At 40.4% G+C, this 11,379-nt stretch overlaps 1 protein-coding gene across 1 annotated transcript; it reads left to right on the forward strand.

Annotated features, from left to right (window-relative positions):
- Positions 1–1,256: 1,256 nt before the first annotated feature.
- LOC117752678 (glucagon receptor-like) lies at positions 1,257–11,290 on the forward strand. The gene is made up of 14 exons (XM_034570229.1): positions 1,257–1,295; positions 4,790–4,882; positions 5,063–5,165; positions 5,365–5,475; positions 5,744–5,865; positions 6,885–6,991; positions 7,534–7,690; positions 7,826–7,985; positions 8,273–8,333; positions 8,473–8,542; positions 8,658–8,749; positions 9,477–9,615; positions 9,868–9,909; positions 10,767–11,290. The coding sequence occupies exons 2-14, from the start codon at positions 4,823–4,825 to the stop codon at positions 10,836–10,838; spliced, it is 1,296 nt and encodes a 431-aa protein (XP_034426120.1). The 5' UTR covers positions 1,257–1,295; positions 4,790–4,822; the 3' UTR covers positions 10,839–11,290.
- The last annotated feature ends 89 nt before the right edge of the window (positions 11,291–11,379 follow it).

The following is an 11,379-nucleotide window of genomic DNA, read 5'->3' on the forward strand; positions in this document are numbered from 1 at the left end:
ACGTCATGCCTCGCTGGCTGCATTTCAATTACAATTCATTCTGTTAGTCTGACTTTGTTGTTCTCGAATAATTTTGTAATTTTGTTGTTGGTCAAACAATTCCTCTTTTAAACTTGGGTCAAGATCTCGGGAGTTCATCAGTGGAATGAGGGGTTTGTGGTCTGTAATCAGTTTGAATGCAGGCAGGCCATGGAGATATTTCTCCAATCTCTCCAAAACCACGCAGCCCTCACAGAGTCTCCACCATTTTCCTTTGGAAATGTCCAGGTGCACTGGTGATGCCGAAAAGGAGACGCTTGAAGCAGTACCTTCTTTTTACTTTCTACTGTATGGGGACTCTGCGTGTCGTGCACACCGAGTATTTTCTTGCAGTGCTAATTTCCCAGGTTGTGTTTTCAGTAGGTCAAACGCCAAACTGTTCGCTGATACTAATCCCATACACTCGCTTGACGAGCCCGATTGCTAAAGATGTTGGTCGGCACAACCTCACCTTGAGTAACATAGAGCCTGAATGTGTATCTTTTGCCCTTGTGGGTGTTCTGTGTAATAAACTGTGTAATAAACTGCCCGCAACATTGCAAACCACCCCTGTGTTTCTACTTATATCATTTTTTTGGGCCTTCATAGTAAAAACCTTATGTTCAGACTTCTTTTTCAAGAAAAACCAAGCCTTCATTCTTAAGTTTGACATGTGAAATACTACGTGAAAGCAAGTAGATGATGTGGCAAATTAATCAAGTCATGTGTTTTCTTTTTTAAGATGGTGTTTCCTGCAGTGTTTAATTGTAATATTCTGTGAGTGGTAAAAAAAAAAACATGTGCCACGATTGGACATCGAATTCATTAACGATGTTTTGCTCCTCTAATGCAGGTATCACTTGTTCTGCCTGCGCTTGAATGAAAGGAGGAAAAGAGCCTGTTGAATTGAAATGTGATCGATCGATCTTGATCAAAGCTGTGACTTCTCCAATGGTTTCATGATTTCGTGTTTGCACGCGATCAATGGACGCGCATCCAGACGGAGCGAGGACGCACGACTCATTGGCAGTTTTCCTGTGAGGACAGTGACCTGCAGCAGGACGCGTGGGACGAGGAGGGGATTTTAAAATGTAAAATGTTCTCAGCATCATGAAATGAGATGATGATGATGATGATGATGATGATGATGAGTGGATGAGTGCGCGCGCGCTGGGTCCCCCGTGTGGCTCCACGTGCACAGCATCAAACTGCAAGTTCAGGTGCTCAGTGCTTCAGGACGCGTCGCTCCGCTGCTCTCTCCTCCCGAACCTTCATCTGTAAGTCACTTACTCTTTCTTTTCCTTCTTTTCTGCAGGAGCTGGGCTTCCACCTTGATACATTATAGAATGTGTGTTAAATATTATGCACCCTCTCAAAATATTTGTCTTTCTGAAAGGTTTCTGTGGTGTTTGATTTGCTTTTATTTATTCTGTTTTATCAATGTTACAACATTTTACTGCTCTATCTCTTATGAAGCATTTCGTTTCACTAATTTGCTCTGTTTTTTTTAATCTTTTGGTTTATGTTGCTTCTTGTTGCTCTCCACTTTGTGACACACACGAAAATAAGAAAAGTGATAGACATTGGAAAAAACGGTGTCGTTTTTATTTCATTTTTTTTTATTTATAAAGACAACACACATTGTTCCACATTGATGTAAATGTGCCAGTGTTAGCCAGTAAGTCATTTGACCAGGTGTTTTAAAAAGCCATTCGGGTTATGAAATTTAAAACTTTTGTATAAATTTTAACCAAACTGGTCATAACTGTGAATCGCCCTAATACTTCTTAAAACTTGATTTTCCCCAGTATAAATTACCCTATGAATTAGAGAAAATACACCTGAAAAAGATCATCGGAGCTTATTTTGTGATTTTTTGAAGGGATGTGCAGAATATGCCATGTTCTGAAGTGTGGAAAACTGTCTGGAACTGCAAACCTGCACCCACTTTCTGTTGCAATCACAATGAAGGGACTTTTGTTTGCTATAGAAGCGAATTGAAGAGCCACATTGAGATTTCACCCTGCATGGAGCCCTAAGGAGGCCACACTGTGTGGTCAGCATTGCAGTGACTCACAACAAGTTGACACACAAATACTCCCACAACAGCCGTGATTTGAATTTGCTGCTGGTCCAGTGAACCCAGGTGTAATGACCTGCACTTGAGTATCAGTGGCCCGCAGCTCGCTGATCATACCGGATGAATGGAAGTTGTCGTCTTCAGCTGGGACAACCTTAGTCCTGCGTAGGCAGACCTATAGTGTGTCTGCACAGCATCGGGTCAGTGCTGCAGAAAGTCCGGTACAGTTGAGGATGAAGGAATTTAGTTGGCCCTGCAGGAAGATCTTGATATCCCTCATTTAAATTTTTAAATCCAGTGTGAAATAGTTAGCCTAAGAGTGTTGAAAAGGAAAATTAGAAACACACCAGTGGCTTGTGATAATGACATACTGTTTAATAGCTGTAAAGAGAGTCATTTTACTTGATGCCATCATGTCTAACAGAGTGGGGAGAGCTCCACTTTGGAGGCAGCTCCTGGACGCAGAAGGAAGTCAACCCGATGTGGTGTCATTACCTTGGGCAGCCACAGGCGACGACTGTCAAATGTCACCAACCAGGAGAGGAAAATCAAATCAGTGTTTTTTTATTCAGTTGAAACACAAGGGCAGAGCCTGGAGTGGGACCCCTGCAGATGATGGAAGCGTGGGGCCCCTCTGAGCTCGGTCTCATTGGTAATGTGGCCTCGGGTTAAGCTGGTGTGACACGGCACCATTATAGGCCACAGTGACAAACCTAACCTATTTCATTTCTTTTGACAAATGGGACAAACTGGAAAAAACGTTTTATAATTCACTCTGTCACGTGGTTAAAGACAATTTTGATTGACATACAATGGGGACAAAAATAAGGGAAAGCTTTTCAGTGACAATATGGCAATCTTTTCCTCCACTAGAATTTGAAAAAAATAAATATTATGTATATGGTTTTTGAGATCAGTTTACATTTTAAAGTGCTTGCCCTGCACCATTATCAGCCCCCACCAGACCCTGCGGCTTGGGAGGGATTTTAGGTCACATGGGGACACACCACCGCTGCAAAACCAGAACCCGCAGACACAACAGTCATCGCTCTAACACGTTTTTTGGGAATTGATGTATTCAGAATGAAACCTTACAAATAACCCGAGGGGGTACCGGGTTGAGCGGAACAGGCAAGATCCTCGCCAAACCTCGTCCAATCACAACAGTCGTAACATTTGACTGAGTGCAACTTGTTTTGTTGGTGAAAAATGTACATTCAAGGCAGAGAGCATGAGAAACAAATCTATACGTGATAATGTTGACTATACAGTGTATATATATATGTATATATATATATACTTGTATATATATATATGGTAGGATTTACAATGAGTTTCAAAGTGTAATTTAAAACCCTTGGAGATCAGAGAGTGACTGACTCTAAATGAGTCATTATTGCTCTTAGCAGGTGTTGAGTGTTTAAGAAAAGTAAAAAAATAAAACACATTCAAAAAGGTTAATGATCATATAAGAAAAGACTACACTAGCTCCCCCCTCAGCTTTATTGAGAAAAACAAGTCATTTCCAAAAACAGAGAAAATGGAAGCGAGGGGGAAATACAATTTTAAAAAAAGTTTCAATAATTAGATTTTTGGGAAGTGGCATTTGTTAATATCATCGGTCACGTCCCTCTCTGCTCAGATATGTGATTTTTTTCTGGCACATTTGTGCTGAAGGGGAAATGGTTCTTTGTGTTGAAGAGTCAAGATGAGGAAATAACCTTTTCGGCAATCTTTGACATGTGTGATGTGATGAAGCAGCCAGAGCAATGTAAAGGGAAAACAGACTTTTCAGTGAAGTATGTGACGCATATTGTGTTCAGTAGTAACTCTATAAGTGCAGGTTAATACAAAACAGGAAAGTACATTGATTTGGTGTATAGTAATAAAATACTACACATTACAGTGACAATGAATGCACGTAGTATGGGACATGGTATGAGTCATGTTGAGCTCACAGTCCTATTGGAATTAAGTTTATGGCATAGTAAATTCAGAATTGATTAGTAAATGGAAACCACTCCTTGCAGTGGTGGAGGAAGTACTCAGGAAGTACTCAAATAAAAAGACAAGAAATGAACTCAGGTAAAAGTAAAATGACCACATTAACTTTTCTACTTTAGTAAGAGTAAAATAACTTTTTTGTAGCTCAAGTATTTAAAAGTTAAAGTACTTGCAGAGTGTAGCCTATTTCTTAATGTAACAGCCGTATGTCATAACAGCTGTGGCGTCTCTGCTGCTGCAGGAGCACCTTGTTCTCCTTGGAGCTCGTTGGAGCTGATTGGATCAATGGTCCAGTTCCCCTCTCGTCACTGATTACAATTCAAAATATAAAAAAACTATGTTAACATGTAACACGAAGCATTATATAAATATAATGGAGTTGAAAGTACAGATATTTGCTGATTTATGTAGTAGGGTAAAAATGAAAAGTACGTGGAAATTAATCTTCTTGAGTAAAGTACAGAATGTACCAAATCAATGTACTTTGTTCTGTCACACCACTGGATGTGTGGTCATGAGGTATTGAAGGTAAGCGGCTCAAATCTCTCTTGAAAAGTCTGTCTTTGAGATGAGGGTGTGGAAAAATCGACATCAGTTGAAGCTTTAACCAATGGCTCATGTCCGTTTTGAGATCCAGGGGACAACAATGTTCTCTTTCTGCTGTTCTATTCTTCCTCTACCTCTCAGTCTTTTTCCGACAAGGACAAACAACCTGCAGTGATGAACAGGACACGAGGCATAATGGCATTGACCTGCCTGATATTTCTCATACTGTCAAAGGTTAGATTTGATTACTACTTCTGCTTTTCTTTTTCACAGAAAGTATCAGCAAGGTTGACTCTTAAAGTAACTCAACTGCAGAACATTTTATAACTAGAAATTTCTTCAAGGAAGGCTTTGTAAAATGTTTGACATGAAAGTGAAGGGACGTTTTCCTTAAGTGTGTTTTTGTCCTTACAGTTTGAGATGGCCAGCGGAAAAGTCCTTGAGGAAACGTATCAGAAGTGGGTCCAGTACAAAGAAGACTGCGTGAAAATGATATTAAATGACCCGCTGCCTCAAGGTATGAATGAACCTCGTTTGATTACTGACTCATCACGCAAAAGTGTATATGACAGGAGATCAAACCGGAAAGGAAACTAGGAAAATGTCAAATTATGCCATTTTAAATAACATCACAAAGGAACACCCGTGGCTTTATTGCTGTGGAGCATTAGTTTGGTATTCTTCTCATTCTTCCTGTCCTTATTATTCTTTTTTAGTGGACTTCTTCTGTAACAGGACATTTGACAAATACGCCTGCTGGCCAGACACTCCTGCCTTCTCTGTAGTCAACATCTCGTGTCCTTTCTACTTGCCCTGGTATGACAAAGGTAAGTCACACTTTGAACGAGTCTTTGACAGAATAGACAAACTGAAAATCAAGCACATCCATTTTTCGCCGTTTCCTTTCCCTATGTGCTGGAATCATAACCAGTCCAGGCTTTTCACCTGTCCTCCTGTCCTCCTGTCCTCCTGCCCTCCTGCCCTGCACATGCTGTGATTGGCTTCAACCCCCCCCCCCCCCCCCCGTGACCCTAATTAGAAATAAGTGGGTAATGACTGACATAACATAACACCGACTGACTGCTTCTCCTCCAGTGTCGCAGGGAGTCGTGCGTCGGAGGTGCGGCTCTGACGGCCACTGGGAGAGAGATGACAGCGGGCAGGTGTGGAGAGACATGTCCCAGTGTGAGGAGGAGAAAGAGGTCACGTCTCAGGAGGTGCGTCGAACCAAAATGTCACCAGCTAGACAGTTCATTTGTGGCGACTGTGAGCACTTGCATCATTCATGTCAAAGAGGATGCAGGTCATCACATCCAAACGGAAAAGAACAAACTCTGAAGTAGCTGATATACAATGAGTTTGGAGGCAAAAGAGGGATAAACATGTTCACTTTGATTTTATACGTTTTTTACAGACACACAAGGCCCCAACCTGTATTTGTAGGGAGTCGTTAAAAAAGTTGAACTCAGCCATTAGTGAAGTGATGGAGACATATTCAATAAAAAGCTAATTCCATACATTTATTCTCAGGTACTTTTCACTTTTACTCCACTATACACGTATGACCAAATATCTGTAATCAATAACGAGTGAGTCGTCTGATCCAATCAGAGCAGGCAGGTAACATTAGACCCCACCGTCTGCATGCAGCAGCAGCATCACCGGTCTGAATGGGCTTATAGCTTTGTGGCAGCTGTTTGATATAAGTGGCGCGTTTATAATTTGTATTGATTTGTGAAGTTTGGTGAAGGTAAGTACACTTGAGTGGCTGTACAGGACAGAGCTAATGAAATGTTGTAGTTGTAGCTATATTTTGTACCAGCTGGAGGCAGGTGGTTGATTACTGGGGCGGTTTTGTGATTATGTCGTTACAGTAAATTGAGTTGGCTGGAGGAAAATGTTGAGAGAGGTTTAGACTGTGGAAACCACAGCAAAACGTCTGAACCTCTAACATATCCAGCACCTATACACTGCCATATATGCCACAGGGCCAGATGGCATCACTTTGGATTTATTAGTATATATTAATTATTATTTTTATTATTATTATTATTAATAGTCCATATATAATTGTTTATGGTGGATTTACAACATGACTTGAATTAAATAATAGCCTGTTTATCCTAAAAACTATTATTTGCAAATATTATATCCCTCTAAGGTATATACTCTACTTTATATGGTATAGTAGTGAAGTTATTTATGTGATCTGACCTGCGTTGATTTGTATTCACAGCTGTGGTTCAAACAACTGATGGTGAGCTTCAGGATGCTGTACACTGTCGGCTATTCCCTTTCCCTCTTCATGCTCATCACAGCTCTTATTGTTCTTCTGAGCTTCAGGTGAGTGGTCTTGACACGTGTGCAATCACTTCTGCTCTCAGACACGTCTCGCAACACTTTCCTGACTCATTTCCTGCTCTTTGACAGATGCAGCGAGAGGCCCTTTCAAATTAAATGATAATACTAACAAGCTGCGAGTTTAATTCTTAACGCAAACACCTGAGCTGCCAAGAGGCTCTGCATTCATAAAAACCAGGTGCTAAAGCAGCTACAGACAATTGTATTACTGAAGCGGAAGGGTTTAGGGATTAAATTGTGATCAAACAGCTGCAGAAATCAAATGCAAAATAGGTGTTTTTGCAAATCATATACATTTATTTACTAATTTGAGAAATTTCTGAAAGATGTCTGTCTGTATGTGGAACACAAATCAAGACAACCGTTCATCTCATTGGATTCACTCTCGGCACTCTCGAGTTTGGTGCGATTTAGACTAGAATAAACTGAAAAAAAGAGACAACAGTTTAGAATGGGCACTGCAATAAAAGAAATACATACATACAAATCCATTGTATTTATCCATTATTCATATCCCATGACAGGAAACTGCATTGCTTCAGGAATTACATCCACGCGAACCTTTTCCTCTCCTTCATCCTGCGAGCTGTTTCCGTCATCGTTAAGGACACCATGCTAGAACGCCACTGGGGACGAGAAATCATGAAGCAGACCGACGTGAGAGAGATACTCAGCCACCAGGTCGGTGATAGCACTAAATGTCCTCAGTGGACATATCATATTTGGAGCCGACACACTCAAGTTACTTCAATTAGGTCAATTCAAACATTAGACTTTTACAGTAATGCCGCTTTTTATGTGTCCTTTTTCTTCCAGGCTGCTATTGGCTGCCGGATAGCCCAGTTGATGATGCAGTACTGTGTCCTGGCCAATCAATCTTGGTTCTTCGGAGAGGCCATTTATTTGTACTCTGTGCTTATAGCATCAGTGTTCATGGACAACAACAAATACTTGCGTTACATCTTACTTGGCTGGGGTGAGTTCCATTCTCTGTGTGTCCAAATTAACAAACAGCAACGAGTTTTTCTGCGACCTGTTAGCTTTAAAACGCAATTTCCAATAACACCAAAAAAGCATTGCAGAGGTAATAAGGTTCTTTGGCGGTAAAGCAGGCCCTTTAATCACTGTGCTTCTTTTATAGATGGATGCCATGGAAACATATATACACTGTTATTTATTCAATCATTGTTATATAGGTCTGAAACTTGTTATTGGAAGTGCGCACAGCACTGACTCTTGCACTCGTTGCTGTCTTCATCTTAGGAACACCGCTTCTATTTGTGGTTCCCTGGGTGGTGATGAAGCTCTTGAAAGAAAACAAAGAGTAAGTTTGTGTGCGTGTGTGCGTGTATGCGTGCGTGCGTGTGTGTGTAGCATCTCCATGTGCCGGATTTCTTCAGACCTCTTGCCCCTGTTGATCCTCATAAGACAATTGGGTGATGATCTGTTTTTTTTTTTTCCAGGTGCTGGGCTCTCAATGAGAACATGGGCTACTGGTGGATCATTCGTTTCCCCATTCTTTTAGCATCACTAGTAAGAATCGCTTGTGCTAATAATCACTATTTTTGCTGAATCTCTTGTGTTCTGACATGAAGCACTCCTCAGCAGATGATAAAACAATTCCCTTTTTGCATTTCCTGATGAACAGATCAACTTTCTGATTTTCATGAAGATCCTGAAGGTCATTTTTTCCAAATTACGAGCCAGCAACCAGACTGGATACCCTGATTACAAACTTCGGTAAGTAGTCTCATATTTTTCTTTATGATATACTCTTGTAGTGCCCTGTTTGGAAAGGGCTGATTTCTTGACCTGTGGAAATGTTTCTCATAAAGTTAAACTGACCGTGCTTTATTACTTTTTTCACACAAGTCAGTATTTTTTCAGAGCTCAGTTAAGCACTTATATATGGCACTTACATGTAGCACTTGTGGTTTGGCTTTTGTAAGGCAAATTGTACTTTATTCATTCCTGCTGTTTGTACCGTCATGGTTGAATGTACTTATTCTAAGCGATTGGGATAAAAAGGTCAGCTCAATTATATGTAACGTAAGCAATTGACAGAATTTTAAACTGTGCTTTTACTTTAAAGAGAAATTACCAAACAGGATGTTTCCTACCGCTGCTGTAGTTTATTCGAGAACAGAGAAGAAGAAATGTTCAACTCGGTCTGCGGACGGACAGTTAGCACATTGCCCCACCCCCACTGACTGCTACAGAGTGTTGGTTTGTTCTTTTAATCAACAATACACACGCTAAGCTGATCAGATGAACGGTTTGTACAGTATGTACATTCCACATACAGAGAGTTGTTTGTGGAAGTAGTAGATAGATTTTATTTGTTCGACTAATGACTGGCTGTCATAGAAATGCAGTGATGAATTTTAGCAGGAGGAGTCATATATATGTGCTTGTGTGTGTGTATATACAGTATATATGACAAATGCTGTTTGATTTGTCCCTTCAGGCTCGCCAAGGCAACGCTCACCCTCATTCCTCTGTTTGGGATTCATGAGATCATATTCATTTTTGCTACAGATGAGCAGACGACAGGTGTTCTGCGCTACACCAAGGTTTTCTTCACCCTTTTTCTCAATTCATTTCAGGTGGGTTCAGTTGGACAATAATAATAATAATAATAATAATAATAATAATAATAGCTTGAAATTATATAGCGCCTTTCAGGGGACCCAAGGACGCTTTACTCTGTGGGGACAAGAGAGAATTGTTATTAAAGATGTGTCAGACAATGTAGAACGACTTAACTGTCTAGACATTATCTAATGTGTTTATGGATGATGAATGTTGGACTTATTGCGGAAAATTAAGACGTTTATCAAAATCCTCCCTTTTTGCAGGGTTTTCTGGTGGCTGTGCTCTACTGCTATGCCAATAAAGAGGTTTGTTGCTTCATATAATTTAATCTCATTCATCTCATTTAATTTTTATATATATAACTTAAATATAAGCTAAGCCACTGATTAGACATTAGCAGTATTGTCCCTGTCTTTGAGAGACGAGATACATGAATTCACAAGTGTAAAGTTAGGAATAAATCCTTTTAAATATTGTAAATAATGCATACAATTTGGTGATTTTAATTCATCTTCCTAAGTAAGCACTGAAGTGTTGTCAGATGGAGATTTGCAGCTGGTTAGATCGTTTAAGGATGCACTTAAGTAAAGAGACTTACTGGCACTCAGCTGAGCGCATACCTTCGCCAAGGCCCAATATTCCCCTTAAATTCAATTAAGCTGCAGAAAATTGCACACTCATAACTACCAGTCATCTTAATATGCCCAATTTTTCTAATTAAGATCCATGAATTATTCCCCGCAGAATCAATGTAAGTGTTAAAAAAACACATCCCACGATTTTAAAGAAAGGAAAATAAATTCCTGGATCTGCCCCCAGATCCACACCAAAATGTAACGGATTTTTCCCTGACTTATACTGCATCCTTCCACCAGATTTTGTGGAAATTTGTCCAGTAGTTTTTTTATCGTGTTCCTGCTAACAAAAAGACTGACAAAATCATAACCTCCTTGGCGGAGGTGAATATTGTTTTAATCAACCATTTCTGTCTCTTTATAATTATTATTTGTCGTTTCCCAATATAGATTTGCTTATTTACCTTTTCTTTTTCTGAGGTGGCTAATTGATCAATACCTAGCTCTAGTTTCCATTACCTTTTCAAGCATCAAATGGGAAAATGTCACAAAATGTCACATTCACTCTGAAATGTCTGTTGGTGCAGGTGAGGACCGAGCTGAGACGGAAGTTAGGCAACTGGAGGATAAAGGCAGAGACTGTGTGCTGTGGAAAGTGACTAGACGGGCTCGACTCTCGAGATGATACTTTCTCCATCGCCACGGTGCCAGAGCGCAACAGATCCTCTGCCATAATGATGAGGGCGATGCCTGATGGTTCACCCACCCCCGACTGTTTGTTGATCTCGGGGCAGGAAATTCAGCCAGCGTCCCCACAACCCGATGCATCTCTGCTGCACTATCCATCGGTGGCCGACCAAAACGACCTTCAGCGCAGGAACCATGATGGGACTGGACAGTCGTCTCTGGCCATGCAGGTGTCCTTTCTCATTCACCTTCAGGACCCTGTGGAGTTACTCCCAAATGTTGTCGATGCAATTTCAGACTGAACACACTGTTGCATTCACTGTACATTTTAAGAATATATGTGGTTTATTGTGATTATGTTAAGATGCTGGTGAGTGTTGAGGAATTTATGACCATCCTCACACATTACTGTATATGCCACTATATATTATGTATATAATGTATATTGTATTATATCTGTACAGGAGAATAGTGCCTGTTTAATTCCACAGACTAACCATCCAATAGGATGCA

Source organism: Hippoglossus hippoglossus, chromosome 19 (genome assembly GCF_009819705.1).
Source record: "Hippoglossus hippoglossus isolate fHipHip1 chromosome 19, fHipHip1.pri, whole genome shotgun sequence".
NCBI lineage: Eukaryota > Metazoa > Chordata > Actinopteri > Pleuronectiformes > Pleuronectidae > Hippoglossus > Hippoglossus hippoglossus.